The 19,717-nt window shown below is 43.0% G+C and overlaps 1 protein-coding gene and 1 long non-coding RNA gene across 4 annotated transcripts in view; one reads left to right on the plus strand and one right to left on the minus strand.

Annotated features, from left to right (window-relative positions):
* Positions 1-636: 636 nt before the first annotated feature.
* LOC139548716 (uncharacterized) lies at positions 637-2,726 on the minus strand. Its single transcript, XR_011669765.1, has 4 exons — positions 2,595-2,726; positions 1,764-1,841; positions 1,448-1,558; positions 637-768 (listed from the first exon to the last, which is right to left on the minus strand). It is a non-coding gene; the product is annotated as an uncharacterized lncRNA (long non-coding RNA).
* Positions 2,727-6,882: 4,156 nt separating this feature from the next.
* The window catches only part of LOC139548714 (vacuole membrane protein 1-like), a 44,273-nt gene continuing 31,438 nt past the window's right edge, over positions 6,883-19,717 (plus strand). For all 3 annotated transcript variants that reach the window (XR_011669764.1, XM_071358460.1, XM_071358461.1), the window contains exons 1-6: positions 6,883-7,421; positions 8,860-9,000; positions 9,119-9,493; positions 9,613-9,750; positions 16,923-17,279; positions 17,509-17,711. Coding sequence is in view for 2 of the 3 variants with exons in the window: in XM_071358460.1 (XP_071214561.1) it covers positions 7,016-7,421; positions 8,860-9,000; positions 9,119-9,493; positions 9,613-9,750; positions 16,923-17,279; positions 17,509-17,711 (1,620 nt within the window). In the remaining variant the exon portion in view is untranslated. The remainder of the gene's footprint in view (positions 7,422-8,859; positions 9,001-9,118; positions 9,494-9,612; positions 9,751-16,922; positions 17,280-17,508; positions 17,712-19,717) is intronic.

Genomic DNA, 19,717 nt, shown 5'->3' on the forward strand with positions numbered 1-19,717 from the left:
TCAGTCCCAGATTCTTTAGAGCATAGACGCTTCCTGTCCTCACCGCCATGCCTAATCCTGATGTGCTGGTGGAGTTTTACCATAATATGAGAGAATGTACAGAGGGAGCAGGCAAGGACCTGGGATGCCATGTCACTATTCAAACCTGCAATGCCAAAATTAGGAGGACAGATTGCTTAAGATGTCCAGATGAATGAATTATCATTTGAGAAAGCAATTTTGAGTAACACTACATTTAACAACTTGCTGACTACCAGGTGTTTACTTACAAAGTACATAAACAAAAGATAAGCATTGATGTTATTTGGCAAAGAACACAAGGATGTACCAATTGTTATCAAGAATTTACCGATTCTGTTCATTTCCAAGTTGCTAATTACGATATGGAACCAATTGTTAAGTAATTTCATTTTAAATACCAGATAAATAACAGTGATAATAATGCTGTAAAATGAAGTCAAATATTTTAGCAATTACCTGAATTTCCATGCCGTTGCTGGGTACTGGGATACACGGACCAGAATTCTCTGCAGTCTTCCTTTTCCCAGTCCTCTTCAGTCTGCATATCTTTTTCCTCCTCTCTGACCCCATTAGATTGTCCTTCTCTCTCTTCTCCATCTCCTGCTCTCTCTGTCCCATTCTTGAAGCATTTATCTCCATCTGAGCATGACCTCATTTTGTCAGAGCTGGCCTGCTCCGAGCCAATGACAACTCTTATTGTTGGAGAGAGGAACAGGATGGTATCTGCAGTGTAGTAAGATAAATAACCTAGGAAAGACAGAACATACTGATCCAGTAAGTTACACTCTTGCCATACATTGTCTTCCACTACATACCAGACTTGAACATACTCAGTAACAAATACATAATTCTGGATGGAGACTTACTCTTTTTCAGGTTTCCATGATGCTGGTGGTGCTACATACATTTGTAATCGATTACATTTCGGTGTTTTTCAATGCTTTAGATTTGCAATTGAATTCAACACTGTGTATCATTGGTATTGTTCCTTCTCTGCATGCCAGAGCCTTGCGCATTGGGTAGATGTTTTCCTTCAGCTCACCATAGTCCTCAGTCCAACATTTTTTTTTTAAACAGTGTACAGCACTCAATACTTTTTAAAATATTTTTTCCCTCTCTTTTTTCTCCCCAATTTCGTGGTATCCAATTGGTAGTCACAGTCTTGTCCCATCGCTGCAACTCCCGTACGGACTCGGGAGAGGCGAAGGAAGCCAGGCGCACCAATGTGTCGGAGGAAACACCGTACACCTGGCGATCGTGTCAGTGTGCATTGGAGTCGCTAGAGCGTGATGGGACAAGAACATCCCTGCTGGCCTAACCCGGACGACGTTGGGCACAGCTAGCACTGCGCCACTTGGGAGGCACCTCAATACTTAATGAGGCTCAATACTTAATACTTAATGGGCACTGATGTTTCAATCTGTACCTGTCTGAAGTCTGGTACAGGTAGCAGCTCCTCCAATCTGGAGAGGAACTCCCACACCAGTACCTGCAGTGCTGTGTCATACTGAGGGCCATAATGTACTGGGAACACCTCCTGAAAAATAGACAATTTAACACACAATAAGTCCGGTGGCAAGTATTTTCTTCAGCATGGCTTTCGTGGATAATTTTTAATGTGGAAAAGTCTGCAATCATCTCCTGTTAATGTGACAATTAACAATGTCAATAATAGCAACACTTGGCTTTGACGTGACTACTGTGCCCAAAAAAATGCACTTGCAGATGCATTAAATACACACCTCTCAGAAGGGTCTTCCAGCAGAGTTTGGACCAACTCCACAAAGTTAGACTGTAGCCTCCAACTCATCATCATTACTCTGTCAGTAAGCATAAACAAAACAAATTACTTCAGACATGAACTCAACCTCAACATAAAGCTGAAAAAGTTCATATTTTCTTCAACTTAAAGCATAAGTTAACTTATAAACGTATTCTGTTAACAAATGGATTTTGTCCAGGTGAGGCTGGATGGACAAGGTCACCGGTGCTCTCCCTGAGTCACAACTCCAGAACCAGTGTGAGAAGCAGCCCCAGGGGAAAATATATATATATTTTTTTTACATTTAATTTTACCCCCTTTTCGTGGTATCCAATTGTTAGTAGTTTCTATCTTGTCTCATCGCTACAACTCCCGTACTGGCTCGGGAGAGACGAAGGTCGAAAGCCATGCGTCCTCCGAAGCACAACCCAACCAAGCAGCACTGCTTCTTAACACAGCGCGCATCCAACCCGGAAGCCAGCCGCACCAATGTGTCGGAGGAAACACCTGCACCTGGCGACCTTGGTTAGCGTGCACTGCGCCCGACCCGCCACAGGAGTCGCTGGTGCGCGATGAGACAAGGATATCCCTACCGGCCAAACCCTCCCTAGGCCAATTGTGCGTCGCCCCACGGACCTCCCGGTCGCGGCCGGCTGCGACGGAGCCTGGGCGCGAACCCAGAGTCTCTGGTGGCACAGCTAACGCTGCGATGCAGTGCCCTAGACCACTGCGCCACCCGGGAGGCCGGGGAAAACATACTTATTGTAACTTGTAGCTGCCCATACTTTATCAGAATCCTTTGCATTTCCACCTTGCTCTCAGACCCAGGAGGAGTTGGGTCCTCTGCCTGGAACTCAGCAGCTCTGGAACCATCTCTGTCGCCAAAGTCACAAACTCCTCCAGTTTCCCATAATGCTTTACAATATGCTGCCGAGCCACTTGCCACCCGAATGCTGACATCAGGCGTAATGGTGGAGCAAGGAGACACAGCGAGGACAGCTTTAAACCGGGAACTACAGTGGGAAACACAAACAAGAAAATATCATAGCGTAAAAGCCAATGACATATTGGAAATACTGTAGGCGAGTTATAAAAAAAAATGTATCCAGAAAAACATTAGGAAACTAGCTACTTAACTAGCCAGTCACCATTGTGAAAGCCCTCACACAAACTACAAAAATGTACACAGTAAAAGTTAACTTACCAGTCTTCTGCTCCTGGAAAGGAATAAGCCTGAGTTTTTGATATGCGAGTGAGGACTCTATCGATGACGACAAAAAAACGCTTTCTTCAAGATAGATGGAACCACTCATCTTGTCATCCTTGAGGTTTCTTTATTCCTGTTTCAGATGTTTTTACTTTTCTCTGCATTGCTTTAATGTCCTGTTAAATCCAAGTGCAGCAAACTCTGAACTAAATTTGGCATAGACATGCTTGTTTTTATAGGCGAGAAGCTGCTCTTGAACACTCATCTGCCCAGAGTTTTAATGCATGGATCTCCTGAGACGTTCAGCTGTATTCCGATTTTAATGTGAAAGAACCACATCAGTTGAAAGCAGTCAGAAACTGGTAAACAATATTAGCTAGCAAGTTTATTGTACAGTTTATGAAAAATGTGTACTAGATAAGTGTTTTTCAAATTCAGGCTATTACTGGCCAGTCCCTCAGATGGTTAGCAGACATTAACTTAGTTAGCTAGTAGTAGTAAGCTAGTTTCTATCCAAGCAATCTACCAAGGAACACATTTTGCTAATCCCTGGTACAAAAAAGTTCGAGAAAGACGGTACTAAATTACTTACAATAAGGTTCCTGTTTTACAGGGGAATCCGGTTGAGTCGGCTCCAGCAGCACAGTAGCTGAATTTATCATCTCAGACCCTGAAGATCCTGGTTGGTGACCAACGACCTCATCAGGTGTCTAACTGGATGAAGATTGGTCTGTGGAAGCAACAGCTCAATTGACAGTACTCACATAATCAATATTAACTACCAAGCTTGTGGTAACAGGACAAGTTACTGTGTAAAAAACAATTTGTACGAGAGACCGTATGAGAGAACCTACCAGAATTCTCTATTTCTTGCGGGGAATCAGATTTAGTAGACTACAAAAGCTTTGCATCTGAATTTATCACCCCAATCTCCTAAGTACTTGGTTGGTGACAGAGGACACTATCAACGATGGCAATCCATCTTTCTCCACGATGGTTGGAACCACTCTTGTTATTGTCATCCTTGGGGGTTTTTGTATCCCTGTTTCAGCTTTTTTAGTTTGTCTCTGCATTGCTTCAACATCCTCGTAAATCCTATGGCGGCGAGCTCTGAACCCAATTTGGCATAGACATGCTCGTTTTTATAGGAGAAAAGCTGCTTCTGGACACTACCAGCTGCCCAGAGTTAAGTCCCAGAGTTAACCTCCTAAAACGACCAGTGGCATATTCCTCTGTGAAAGAACAGCATAAGTTGAAGCAGTCAGAAACTTGTAATCAATATTAGCTAGCAAGCTAACAGTACAGTTTATGAAAAATGTGAACTAGATAAGTGTTTCTCAACTTCTGGCCATTACTGGCCGGTCCCTCAGATGATTAGAACTTACAAAATCCGTTCTAATCCATTCCACAAAGGGGAGCGCCAAATCTTGCCTGTCCCTGGTACAATATATATATTTTTTTACTTTGTACTAGATAATGTACCATAATCTTCAGAGGAAACAGTCAACTCCAACAGCTTAGAAGCTGAAGTTCTCACCCCAGACCCTGAAGTTTGTGGAAGTTCATCAGGTGTCCAACTGGATGATGATTTGTCTGGAAAAGCACCAGATCAGATAAAAGCACTCACACAAACAAACAAACAACCGCCGGCTATTTCTGACCAGTGTGCTGTTAAGGTGCATTGCCAACAACCTTGTCATAATAAAGTTCTCTATATCCTTTGTTATGTAGGCAATCATGTTTAACATTTACAATTTGGTCTATTTATGTGTATTCATGGTTAACAGTTCCCTTTGTTGTTTAATGTGCCTGTATGCGCTTGGGTGGGGACTGTTTTGGAGCAACTTGCACCTTTTGGTGATCTCGGGTTTCCCAGAAGTAAATTATTGTGAAATTTGGTCAGCTTCCTTATTTACTTCTGGGTCCAAACGTGTTAACAATTGAGAGTTGTGTTGTGCCAAAGAGGAAGTAGTCTCCACCCTTGCAAAAGGAAACTCTCAGACAAAGCCCCACCCCTTCCACACACTGCTTTAAACAGGGGAGAAAGACTCCCCCCTTTCATTGAAGTTCAAGGCCGACCGCGGAACTGCAGGCATTGTTTGCAGAAAAAAGGATCCCCATTATAGCGAATAGGAAAATGGCAATCTTCGTGGTCTATTTGTGAATAAAAATAGAACAAAATCAAAGACAATCATGGTACCAATAATTGCTTCTATTACACCAGATGTATGTATGTCTTTGAAACAATTATTTTAAAATTGCACACAGAAGAAGTTATAATTTAGCTGCTGATTGCAGCCTGCAGTACCCCAGTCTGCCTTCAACTCGAGTTACTCAATGAGAGGAGGCAGCACTGAGCTAGCCTGCAACATTACTTCCTGAAGTAGTTGAAACTGCGAATTTGAGCTGTGCCGAGTATTCGGACAAAATGAGTATCAAAACGGATATGGGCAATTTTCTGGATACGATTATGATCAGAGTATTTTTTTGTGATTATTCATGAACAAAAAATAAGTGTGCCAGCACACATCCTTTTAATTTCAGTCAGTCTTGTGCAAGGTTCTACGTGGTCTATATCAGTGGTTCCCAAACTGTGGGGTGCAGGATCCCCCCCATTTTTACTCAGTCCGGCTTTCAACTGACTCTTGAAAGTTGTAATAGTAAAATGCACAAGCTGCAATTTCGAAATTGGGTAATCCATCATCACTTTTCCTCTTGTTATGTCAGTCAAGGCATACCTTTGAGAGATATGTATAACTTGTCAGAAATGTTTAAGACCGGGTTGAAAAGGCTGCATGAACTTTCAGCCTGTTTTGGTGGGATGGCGTTTTGGCCTGCCTGGTGACACCATCAGGTGCTAAATTTGTTAATAGACCAATAAAAAGGGTTCCAAACCTCTATGCCAATAACAGCTAGTTTTCCCCTACCCACTCAGATCAAAATTCTTGCTTGAGAAATAGTTTTTTGCTAAGAAGGTATTTTTGTTTATTTTTGACCATTTTAATTCAACTATCACAGTGAGGTACTTAATTGTTACCCAGAAATGTTTTATTTAACTAGGCAAGTCAGTTAAGAAAAATTCTTATTTACAATGACGGCCTACCCCGGCCTAACCCGGACGACGCTGGGCCAATTGTTCGCCGCCCTATGGGACTCCCAATCATGGCAGTTGTGACACAGCCTGGAATCAAACCGGGGTCTGTAGTGCTTTAGACCGCTGCGCCACTCAGGAGCTCAATATCAAAATGTTTTGATATTGAGATAAAAAAGGCTGCATTGGACTTTTGCTGTAACCAAGAGTCATTGGGAATACCAAAGAGATTGAGACCTAATCCCTTTCATTTTTGGGAAAACTCTTATTTTGAAGGATTTGGGAAAAACAACGTGAGCCGGAAGTGATTTGTGATTCTTGTTTCTGACCTGGAGGCTTCAATAGGTGGGCTATCTCGGCCCACTTTTATCACAGATGAAACAATGAGACCGCTATTTCACCGGATGTATGAACGTGGAGCATCCGTTTGGAGTTTCCACTCACTACCACATATGGTAGTGAGAGGAAGCCCAGTGGCCGGCAGTGGGAGAAGATGGAACGAGATGGATTTTGGCCGACATTCTGCTAATTTACTCATCAATTAAACATTTGATCTCAATACAGTTTTCTGTTCCCAAAAGTACAATATGTTACGAACAGAGTGGACTAAGTTTGGTAAACTTGACCCATGGCCAAAGTTTTTAAAAATTGCGTTGTTTAGAAGGCGTATTGAGTTATTGCTCGCGCGCACTTCAGAGTAGGCGTTCCCCAACGGAGATATGCAAATTACTTGCCAATAGGATCACGCTTGCTTCTGCCTACCTCATTGCTTGTTCTGCCCACTATTGCTTATTTGTTTCCATTTGAAACGACAGGCTGTGGTCTATCTTGGTTTAGTTATACACATCTTTGCATTATCCGAACCGAACCGTGCTAGGCAGACTATTGTGAAAAGGGTATTCTATAAACTTCTACAAATAGCAAATAAATAACCATGGAAAACAAAAAATCCCTGTCCTGTGCATGTCAATGGACACCTGAGGAGGTAGTGGCATTGTTAACACGCTGGGCAGACGGGAGTGTTCAAGAGCAGCTTCTCTCCGCAGTGAGAAACGAGAGAGTCTTTATCAAACTTAGTTCAGAGCTTGATGCCTTAGGCTTCATCAAAACATCGACACAGTGCAGGTGGAAAATAAAGAAGCTGAAACAGGAATACAAAAGAATCAAGGACGACAAAAACAAGAATGCCTCCACCTGTCTTAGAAGAAGATGGTTTGCCATCATGGATAGTGTCCTCGGTCACCAACCAAGTGGTACCTTATTGAAGTCTGGCTTGGTAATGAATTCTCAAAATATTTTGGAGTCCACGCCTGATGCCCCACCAGAGGAGGAAGATCCCGGTAATTTAGACTGATGTCCCTTTTCCAAAGTAGGGTTTTACACCAGGCTGTATATAAACTCTGGATTGCTAATACTATGTATTGGCCATTGAGAAGCTTTGAAGCCACCGGTCGGCCATATTGGCACTCCCCAGTAGGAGCAGACCTCTATAGGATTTAATGGAATTCTACACTATTTCAATGAAATGTTTCAAGGACAGAATTACATGTATTTAAGTATTTTTTTGTTCTAGTGGACAGTAACATTAGTAATATATACTTTAAGGAAAATGTTTTAATTTAATTTATTAAATCAAATTGTATTTGTCACATGCGTTGAATACAACAGTGAAATGCTTACTTACAACTAACAATGCTGTTAAGAAAATACAAAAAAAAAGTGAATAATAATAAATGATTAAAGAGCAAGCAGTAAATAACAATAGCGGGGCTATATACAGGGGGTACTGGTACAGAGTCAATGTGCGGGGGCACCGGTGTCAAGGTAATTGAGGTAATATGTACGTGTAGGTAGAGTTATTAAAGTGACTATGCATAGATAATAACAGAGTAGCAGCAGCGTAGAAGAGGGTGAGGGGGCTATGCAAATAGTCTGGGTTGCCATTTGATTATTATTTGCATGCTTAGCGCACAATCTAATTTAAAAGTATGCATTAAGGTGTCTGTAATTAAATCCATGTGGAAAAAACGAATGTAGACAATAAATGCATTTTTATAGCTTCCAAAATATTTTTTTACAATGTGGAGGAGTGCCAAGATGGAGGCACGGTGGCTTCAACACAGCGCCCACTATAACTGGTCTAGTGTGTGTATATATATATATATAAACCATTGGTTTACACTGTCACTTGGCCTGTATTTCCACCCCTGGAGGCCAGGCAAAAAAGTATTGGGCCATGGCCTATTTTTCATCATGCCAACACCAATGTGACTTTCCATGCGTTTCCCACAGTGGAGGCTGGTGGGACGAGCTATAGGAGAACGGGCTGATTGGAATGGGTGGATTGGAGTCTGTGATTTCCATATGTTTGATACCATTCCAGCCATTACTCCTCCCACCAGCCTCCACTGGTTTCCAAGTGTTATAAACTAAGTAACATTAGATAATGGTGAATGGTGTTTCCATAGCTAAATCTAGTTGCAAGTGTAGGTTAACACTGCGTATGTTAGCAATATACAGCTCTGCCCAGAGGCCCAGGCTTTTGTGGTGCAGTCTGTTAGGTGCTCGCATCTGCACTGTAAAATGCCATGATGCAGCTCTCTTCTTTCCCGCTACATTGACAGCAGCGGTGGGAATGAAACAGCTTGTGCCACAGGCTAAGCCCAGGCAGGGCAGAGGCAGTACAGTACAAAGCTCTAACATACCGTGTTACACAATCTTTGCTAGTTATTATGTCCCTGTTTGTGTGAGTACTCATGTTATCTGGTGCTTCCACAGACAAGTCACCATCCAGTTGGATGCCTGATGAGGTCCACAGTCTCTTTAGTCACCATTCAGGAACTTCAGGGTCTGGCGGGATAAATTCAGCTTCTAGGCTGTTGGAGTCGGCTGATTCCCCACAAAAAGCTGAAGATTATGGTAAGCTCAAACACTCATCCATTACATTTTTAGTAGGCCTAAATGGCCTATGACCTTACGTGATAACATTATTATCTGCGTTTTCTTGTGTCCTTCAACTGATCTGGTGCATTCACAGATGAATCTCCATTCCGCTGGACGCCTGAGGAGGTCCATGCATTGTTAACACTCTGGGCAGACAGGAGTGTTCAGGAGCAGCTTCTCTCATCAGTGAGAAACGAGAGAGTCTTTACCAAACTTAGTTCAGAGCTCGCTGCCCTGGGATTTAACAGGTCGTCAAAGAGGTGCAGAGAGAAAATAAAAAAGCTGAAACAAGAGTATCATAAAATCAAAGACAACAATAAGAAGAGGAGCTACAACCGCCGTAGAGAAAGATGGTTTGCCATCATGGATAGTGTCCTCCGTCACCAACCAAGTACTTTGGTAATAGATTCAGATGGAAATATTTTGGAGTCAACTCAACCTGATTCCCCACAAGAAGTCAAAGATTCTGGTAAGTTAAGCTGCCTAGTACAGCATCAACACCAGTGACATTTTTAAAACACTAAATTGGCCTGCGACTGAAAGCTCGGAAGTTAATATTGTTTGTCAACTTATCTGTTGCTTCCCCAGACAAATCTCCACCCAGTTGGACACCTGACGAGGTCCATGGTTTCCTTGGTCACCGACTAGGAACCTCAGCTACTATGATGAATTCACCTACTATGCTGTTGGAGTCGACGGATTCCCCTCTAGAAGCAGAACATTATGGTAAGTCATCTAGTGATGTCTTTCTGAACCTTTTTTACGGACTCAATGTCTGCTAACCATCTGAGGGACCAGACAGTAAAATAGTCAATGAGAAACACAAACAACAAAAACATAAACGCAACATGTAAAGTGTTGGTCTCATGTGCTGAAATAATAGATCCCAGTAATTTTCCATATGCACAAAAAGCTTATTTCTCTCAAATTTGATCAACAAACTTGTTTGCCAAGATTTTCCACACACCTGACAGGTGTGTCATATCAATAAGCTGATTAAACAGCATGGTCGTTACACAGGTGCACCTTGTGCTGGGGACAATAAAATGCACCGTTTTGTGCTGGGGACAATGGCCACTCTAAAATGTGCAGTTTTCAAATAAAATGTTATGTCACATACACATATTAAGCAAATGTTATTGCAGGTGTAGCGAAATGCTTGTGTTCCTAGCTCCAACAGTGCAGTAGTATCTAACAATTCACAACAATACACACAAGTAAAAGGATGGAATTAAGAAATATACAGTACCAGTCAAAAGTTTGGACACACCTACTCATTCAAGGGTATTTCTATATTTTTACTATTTTCTACATTGTAGAATAATAGTGAAGATGCAAACTATGAAATATCAGTTATGGAATCATGTAGTAACCAAAAAAGTGTTAAACAAATCAAAATATATTTGAGTTCTTCAAAGTAACCACCCTTTGCCTTGATGACAGCTTTGCGCACTCTTGGCATTCTCTCAACCAGCTTCACCTGGAATGCTTTTCCAACAGTCTTGAAGGAGTTCCCACATATGCTGAACACTTGTTGGCTGCTTTTCCTTCACTCTGCGGTCCAACTCATCCCAAACCATCTCAATTGGGTTGAGGTCGGGTGATTGCGGAGGCCAGGTCATCTGATGCAGCCCTCCATCACACTCCTCCTTGGTCAAATAGCCCTTACACAGCCTGGAGGTGTGTTGGGTCATTGTCCTGTTGAAAAACAAATGATAGTCCCACTAAGCCCAAACCAGATGGGATGGCATATCGCTGCAGAATGCTGTTGTAGCCATGCTGGTTAAGTGTGCTTTGAACTATAAATAAATCACAATGTCACAAGCAAAGCACCATCACACCACCTCCATGCTTCACGGTGGGAACCACACATGCGGAGATCATCCGTTCACCTACTCTGCATCTCACAAAGACACGGCGGTTGGAACTAAGAATCTCAAATTTGAACTCATCAGACGAAAGGACAGATTTTCACCGGTCTAATGCCCATTGCTTGTGTTTCTTGGCCCAAGCAAGTGTCTTCTTCTTATTGGTGTCCTTCAGTAGTGGTTTCTTTGCAGCAATTTGACCATGAAGGCCTGATTCACGCAGTCTCCTCTGAACAGTTGATGTTAAGATGTCTGTTATTTTAACTTATTTGGGCTGCAATTTCTGAGGCGGGTAAATCGAATGAACGTGTCCTCTGCAGGAGAGGTAACTCTGGGTCTTCCTTTACTGTGGCAGTCTTCATGAGAGACAGTTTCATCATAGCGCTTGATGGTTTTTGCGACTGCACTTGAAGAAACTTTCAAAGTTGTTAAAATTCTCCAGATCGACTGACCTAAAGTAATGATGGACTGTCATTTCTCTTTGCTTATTTGAGCTGTTCTTGCCATAATATGGACTTGGTCTTTTACCAAATAGGGCTGTCTTCTGTATACTACCCCTATCTTTTCACAACACAACTGATTGGCTCAAACTCATTAAGTAAAGAAATTCCACAAATTAATAAGGCTGTTAATTGAAATGCATTCCAGGTGACTACCTCATGAAGCTGGTTGAAGGAATGCCAAGTGTGTGCAAAGCTGTCATCAAGGTAAAGGGTGGCTACTTTGAAGAATCAAAAAAAAATAAAGTATTTGTTTAACACTTCTTTGGTTACTACATGATTCCATATGTGTTATTTCATAGTTTTGATGTCTTCACTATTCTACAATGTAGAAAATAGTAAAAATAAAGAAAAACCCTTGAATGAGTATGTATGCCCAAACTTTTGACTGGTACTGTAAATATTAGATTGCTCAATGTCGGAGTGGCATTGACTAAAATACAGTGTAATAGAATACAGTATATACATATGAGATTAGTAAAGCAGTATGTAAACATTACTAAAGTGACCAGTGATTTTATGTATATAGGGCAGCAGCCTCTAAGGTGCAGGGTTGAGTAACCGGGTGGTAGCTGGCTAGTGATGGCTATTTAACAGTGATGGCCTCGAGATTGAAAAACAGCTTCTGTCTCAGTCCCAGCTTTGATGCACCTGTACTTACCTGGCTTTCTGGATGATAGTGGGGTGAACAGGCCGTGGTCCGGGTGGTTGATGTCCTTGACGATCTTTTTGGCCTTCCTGTGACATTGGGTGCTGTAGGTGTTCTGGAGGGCAGGTAGTTTGCCCCCGGTGATGCGGTGGGCAGACCGTACCACCCTCTGGAGATCTCTGCGGTTGCGGGTGGTGCAGTTGCCATAACACGCCACGCTGTGATACAGCCAGACAGGCTCAATTGTGCATCTATAAAAGTTTGAGGGAACTTCTTCAGCCTCCTGAGATTGAAGAGGCGCTGTTGCGCCTTCTTCACCTCATTGTCTATATGGGTGGACCATGACAGATCGTCAGTGATGTGTAGGCCGAGGAACTTGAAGCTTTCCACCTTCTCCACTGCGGTCCCGTCGATGTGGATAGGGGCGTGCGCCCTCTGCTGTTTCATGAAGTCCACGATCAGCTCCTTTGTTTTGTTGACGTTGAGTGAGAGGTTATTTTCCTGGCATCACTCTCCTAAAGCCCTCACCTCCTCCCTGTAGGTTGTCTCGTCACTGTTGGTAATTAGGCCTACGACTGTTGTCTGCAAACTTGATGATTGAGTTGGAGGCGTGCGTGGCCACGCAGTCATGGGTGAACAGGGAGTACAGGAGGGGGCTGAGCAAGCACCCCTGTGGGGCACCTGTGTTGAGGATCAGCGAAGTGGAGGTGTTGTTTCCTTCTTTCACCACCTGGGGGCGGCCCATCAGGAAATCCAGGACCCAGTTGCACAGGGCGGGGTTCAGACCCAGGGCCCCGAGCTTAATGATGAGCTTGGACGGTACTATGGTGTTGAATGCTGAGCTGTAGTCAAAGAACAGCTTTCTAACATAGGGGATAGGGCGATGGCAATCGCATTGTCCGTGGATCTATTGGGGCGGTAAGCAAATTTAAGTGGATCTAGGGTGTAAGGTAGTGGTGATATGATCCTTAACTAGCCTCTCAAAGCACTTCATGACAGAAGTGAGTGTTACAGGGCGATAGTCATTTAGTTCAGTTTGCTTTCTTGGGTACAGGAACAATGGTGAACATCTTGAAGCAAGTGGGGACAGCAGACTGGGATAGGGAGAGATTGAATATGTCCATAAACACACCAGCCAGCTGGTCTGCGCTAGCTTTGAGAAGGAGAGCCCACAGTCCTTGGTAGCGGGCCGCGTCGGTGCCACTGTGTTCTCATCAAAGCGGTCGAAGGTGCTTACCTTGTCCAGAAGCAAGACGTCGGTGTCCGCGGCAAGGCTAGTTTTCCCTTTGCAGTCCGTGCTTGTCTGTAGACCCTGCCACATACGTCTTGTGTCTGAGCCGTTGAATTGCGACTCCAGTTTGTTTCTGTACTGACATTTTGCCTGTTTGATTGCCTTCTGGAGGGAATAACAACACTGTTTGTATTCTGCCATATTCCCAGTCACCTTGCCATGGTTAAATGTGGTGGTTCACGCTTTCAGTTTTGCACGAATGCTGCCATCTATCCACGGTTTCTGGTTTGGGTAGGTTTTAATAGTCACAGTGGGTACAACACCCCCTATACACTTCCTGATGAACTCAGTCACCATGTCCGTGTATACGTCAATGTTATTCTCAGAGGCTACCCGAACATATCCCAGTCCGATGATCAAAACAATCTTGAAGCATGGATTCCGATTGGTCAGACCAGTGTTGAATAGACCTTAGCACGGGTACATCCTGTTTGAGTTTCTGCCTATAAGAAGGGAGGAGCAAAATGGAGTCGTGATCAGATTTGCCGAAGGGAGGACGGGGGAGGGCCTTGTAGGCATTTTTAAAGTTGAGTAGCAGTGGTCCAATGTTTTTCCAGAGCAAGTCCTTCAGTCAATGTGTTGGTAGAACTTCGGTAGTGTTTTCCTCAAATTTGCTTTGTTAAAATCCCCAGCTACAATAAATGTGGCCTCAAGATATGTGGTTTGCATAAAGTCCAGTGAAGTTCTTTGAGGGCCGTCGTGGTATCGGCTTGAGGGGGGATATACGCGGCCGAGATTAACCGAAGAGAATTCTCTTGGCAGGTAATACGGCATTTGATTGAGGTATTCTAGGTCGGGTGAACAAAAGGAGTGTCTGTATGTTATCACAATCGCACAATGAGTAGTTAATCATAAAACATACACCCCTGCCTTTCTTTGTCCCGGAGAGTTCTTTATTCCTGTCTGAGCGATGTACTGAGTACCCAGCTGGCTGTATGGATGGGGACAGTATATCTCGAGAGAGCCATGTTTCTGTGAAACAGAGTATGTTACAATCCCTGATGTCTCTCTGGAAGGAGATCCTCGCCCTAAGCTTGTCTGCTTTATTGTCCGGAGACGGAACATTAGTGAGTAATATACTCGGAAGCGGTGGATGGTGTGCACGCCTACTGAGTCGGACTAGAAGTCCACTCCAAATATCTCTTCTTGGCCGGCGGTGTTTTGAAGCAGCCTCTGGGAATAAGTTCAATTGCCCTGGGGAAAGTCTTATTCCTGGTTGGAATTCTGGTAATTTACCGCTGTTCTGATATCCAAATGTTATTTCTAGTTGAATGTAATAACACCAAAAAATGTCTGGGCTAATAATGTAGGAAATAAATCACAAAAACAAAATACTGCAAAGTTGCTTAGGAGCTAGAAGCAGAGCTGCCATATCTGTTGGTGCCATTTTTTGTCACACAACACAATGCCACAGACGTCTCAAGTTTTGAGGGAGCGCACAATTGGCATGCTGACTGCAGGAATGTCCACCAGAGCATTTAATGTTAATTTCTCTACCATAAGCCGCCTCCAACGTAGCTTTAGAGAATTTGGCAGTACATCCAACCTGCCTCACAACCGCAGCCCATGTGTATGGCGTCGTGTGTGTGAGCGGTTTGTTGATGTCAATGTTGTGAACAGAGTGTCCCATGGTGGCGGACAACAAATCCAATTGCATTTTATCGATAGCAATTTGAATGCACAAAAATACCGCAATGAGATCCTGAGGGTAGTTTAATTTTTTTTAATTTTTTATCTGTGACCAACAGATCCATATCTGTATTCCCATTCATGTGAAATACAGTTGAAGTCGGAAGTTTACATATACCTTAGCCAAATACATTTAAACTCAGTTTCACAATTCCTGACATTTAATCCTAGTGAAGATTCACTGTCTTAGGTCAGTTAGGACCACCACTTTATTAAGAATGTGAAATGTCAGAATAATAGTAGAGTGATTTATTTCAGCTTTTATTTCTTTCATCACATTCCCAGTGGGTCAGAAGTTTACATACACTCAATTAGTATTTGATAGCATTGCCTTTAAATTGTTTAACTTGGGTCAAACGTTTCAGCTAGCCTTCTACAAGCTTCCCACAATAAGTTGGGTGAATTTTGGCCCATTCCTTCTGACAGAGCTGGTGTAACCGAGTCAGGTTTGTAGATCTCCTTGCTCGCACACGCTTTTTCAGTTCTGCCCACAAATCTTCTATGGGATTGAGGTCAGGGCTTTGATGGCCACTCCAATACTTTGACTTTGTTGTCCTTAAGCCATTTTGCCGCAACTTTGGATGTATGCTTGGGGTCATTGTCCATTTGGAAGACACATTTGCGACCACGCTTTAACTTCCTGACTGATGTCTTGAGATGTTGCTTCAATATATCCATATCATTTTTCTGCCTCATGATGCCATCTATTTTGTGAAGTGCACCAGTCCCTCCTGCAGCAAAGCACCCCCACAACATGATGCTGCCACCTCCGTGCTTCACGGTTGGGATGGTATTCTTCGGCTTGCAAGCCTCCCCCTTTTTCTCCAAACATAACGATGGTCATTATGACCAAACAGTTATTTTTGTTTCGTCAGATTAGAGGACATTTCTCCAAAAAGTACGATCTTTGTCCCCATGTGCAGCTGCAAACCGTAGTCTGGCTTTTTTTTATGGCGGTTTTGGAGCAGTGGTTTCTTCCTTGCCAAGCTGCCTTTCAGGTTATGTTGACATAGGACTCATTTTACTGTGGATATAGATACTTTTGTACCTGTATCCTGCAGCATCTTCACAAGGTCCTTTGCTGTTGTTCTGGGATTGATTTGCGCTTTTCGCACCAAAGTACGTTCATCTCTAGGAGACAGAACGCATCTCCTTCCTGAGCGGTATGACAGCTGCGTGGTTCCATGCTGTTTTTACTCGTGTACAATTGTTTGTACAGATGAACGTGGTACCTTCAGGTGTTTGTAAGTTTCTCCCAAGGATGAACAAGACTTGTGGAGGTCTACAACTTATTTTCTGGGGTCTTGGCTGATTTATTTTGATTTTCCCATGATGTTAAGCAAAGAGGCACTGGGTTTGAAGGTAGACCTTGAAATACATCCACAGGTACACCTCCAATTGACTCAACTGATGTCAATTAGCCTATCAGAAGCTTCTAAAGCCATGACATAATTTTCTGGAATTTTCCAAGCTGTTTAAAGGCACAGTCAACTTAGTGTATGTAAACTTCTGACCCACTGGAATTGTGATACAGTGAGATAATCTGTCTGTAAACAATTGTTGGAAAAATACTTGTCATGCACAAAGTAGATGTCCTAACTGACTTGCCAAAACTATAGTTTTTTAACAAGAAATTTGTGGAGTGGTTGAAAAACGAGTTTTAATGGCTCCAACCTAATGTAAATTTCTGACTTCAACTGTACATAGATTAGGGCCTAATGAATTTATTTCAATTGACTGATTTCCTCATATGACCTGTAACTCAGTAAAATCGTTGAAATTGTTGAATGTTTTGTTTATTTTTGTAAAGTATAGTACACATTTTTGGGAAACTGTTTAAACTTGTTAGGTAACATTGTTTGCCAGTTTAAGTGCTTTTAACAGATCTGGTGCATTCACAGATGAATCTCGAGCCAGCTGGTCACCTGAGGAGGTCCATGCGTTGTTAACACTCTGGGCAGATGGGAGTGTTCAGGAGCAGCTTCTCTCCACAGTGAGAAACAAGAGAGTCTTTACCAAACTTAGTTCTGAGCTCGCTGCCCTCGGATCTACGAAGACGTCTAAGCAGTGCAGAGAGAAAATAAAAAAGCTGAAACAGGAATACAAAAAAATCAAGAACGACACTAGCAAAAATAGTTCCAATATTCGTGGAACAAGATGGTTTGCCATCATGGATGCTGTCCTCAGTCAGCGAACAAGAACTTCAATGCTTTTGGAGTCGACTCAGCTTAAGTCCTTGCCAGAGGCAGAAGACTCTGGTAAATTAAGTTGTACTCTACATTCTCAAAATGTTAACTTGGCCCCTATGTTGTTTGTGTGAGTGCTTTTAAAATGGTGCCTAGCTTCATAGATATTCACTGAAGCTGGCTAGTATCCCAAACCATAGCTAAAGACATTTTTATATCTAACCTATACAATATTTTGGGTTTAAACTGTCCTAGGATTTTATTATGTCATACATATTCTTGTTTGTGTTTCCCACTGTAGGTCCCCGTTTAACTCTCTCCTCCCTACGTCTCCTTGCTCCACCATTACGCCTGATGTCAGCATTCTTGTGGCAAGTGGCTCAGCAGCATACTGTAAAGCATTTTGTGAAACTGGAGGAGTTTGTGACTTTGGTGACAGAGGTGGTTCCAGAGCTGCTGAGTTCCAGGCAGAGGACCCAACTCCTCCTGGGTCTGAGAGCAACGGTGAGAGAGGTGCAAATGCAGAGGATTCCGATAAAACTATGGGCAGCAACTATTCGCAAATATAAACGCAACATGCAACAGTTTCAAAGATTTTACTGAGTTACAGTTCATATAAGGAAATCAATCGAGATAAATTAGGCTCTAATCTATGGATTTCACATGACTAAGAATACAGATATGCGTTTGTTGGTCACAGGTACCTTTAGAAAAAGGTAGGGGCGTGGATCAGAAAACCAGTCAGTATCTGGTGTGACCACCATTTGCCTCATTCAGCGTGACACATCTCCTTCGCAGAGTGGATCAGGCTGTTGATTGTGGAACGTTGGCCCACTCCTCTTCAGTATCCAGCAACTTCGCACAGCCATTGGCGGGAACTGGAACACGCTGTGGTACACGTTGATCCAGGGCATCCCAAACATGCTCAATGGGTGACATGTCTGTTGAGTATGCAGGCCATGGAAGAAATGGGACATTTTCATTTTCAATTGTGTACAGATCCTTGCATGCTTATCATGCTGACACATGAGGTGATGGCAGCAGATAAATGGCACGACAATGGGCCTCAGGATCTTGTCACGGATCTCAGTGCATTCAAATTGCCATCGATGAAATACAATTGTGTTCGTTGTCCGTAGCTTATGCCTGCCCATACCATAAACCCACCGCCACCATGGCTGCACTCTGTTCACAACATTGACATCAGTAAACAGCTCAGCCACAGAACGCCATACACACTGTCTGCCATCTGCCCGATATAGTAGAAACTGGGATTCATCTGTGAAGAGCACACTTCTCCAGCATGCCAGTGGCCATTGAAGGTGAGCATTTGCCCACTGAAGTCGGATACGACGACGATCTGCAGTCACGTCAAGACTGGTGAGGAAGCAGATGAGCTTCCCTGAGACAGATTCTGACAGTTTGTGCAGAATTTCTCTGGTTGTGCAAACACATTTATCAGCTGTCTCTAAAATGACCAGCCACATTCAGCATGCCAATTGCACACTCCCTCAACTTGAGACATCTGTGGCATTGTGTTGTGACAAAATGGTGCATTTGATTGTCCCCAGCACAAGGTGCACCTGTGTAACGATCATGCTGTTTAATCAGCTTCTTGATATGCCACACCTGTCAGGTGGAGGGGTTATTTTGGCAAAGGAGAAATGCTCACTAACAGGGATGTAACAAATTGGTGCACAACATTTGAGAGAAACAAGCTTTTTGTGCATATGGAACATTTCTGGGATCTTTTATTTCAGCTCATGCAAAATGGGACCAAAACTTTACGTTTATATTTTTGTTCAGTGTCCAGTCGTGGCCAAAAGTTGAGAATGACACTAATATTAATTTTCAAAGTCTGCTGACTCAGTTTGTATGATGGCAATTTGCATATACTCCAGAATGTTATTAAGAGTGATCAGATGAATTGCAATTTATTGCAAAGTCCCTCTTTGCCATGCAAATGAACTGAATCCATTTTCACTGCATTTCAGCCCTACCACAAAAGGACCAGCTGACATGTCAGTGATTCTCTCGTTAACACAGGTATGAGTGTTGACGAGGACAAAGCTGAAGATCACTCTGTCATGCTGATTGAGTTCGAATAACAGACTGGAAGCTTCAAAAGGAGGCTGGTGCTTGGAATCATTGTTCTTCCTCTGTCAACCATGCTTACCTTTAAGGAAACACGTGCCGTCATCATTACTTTGCACAAAAAGGGCTTCACAGGCAACGATATTGGACATAAATCAACCATTTATCGGATCATCAAGAACTTCAAGGAGAGTGGTTCAATTGTTGTTGAAGAAGGCTTCAGAGCACCCAAGAAAGTCCAGAAAGCGCCAGGACCGTCTCCTAAAGTTGATTCGTGCTTTACACCTGCATTGCTTGCTGTTTGGGGTTTTAGGCTGGGTTTCTGTACAGCACTTAGAGATATTAGCTGATGTACGAAGGGCTATATAAATAAACTTGATTTGATTTGATTCGGCTGCAGGATCGGGGCACCACCA

The sequence above is a fragment of the Salvelinus alpinus genome, chromosome 22, assembly GCF_045679555.1.
Source record: "Salvelinus alpinus chromosome 22, SLU_Salpinus.1, whole genome shotgun sequence".
Taxonomy (NCBI): domain Eukaryota; kingdom Metazoa; phylum Chordata; class Actinopteri; order Salmoniformes; family Salmonidae; genus Salvelinus; species Salvelinus alpinus.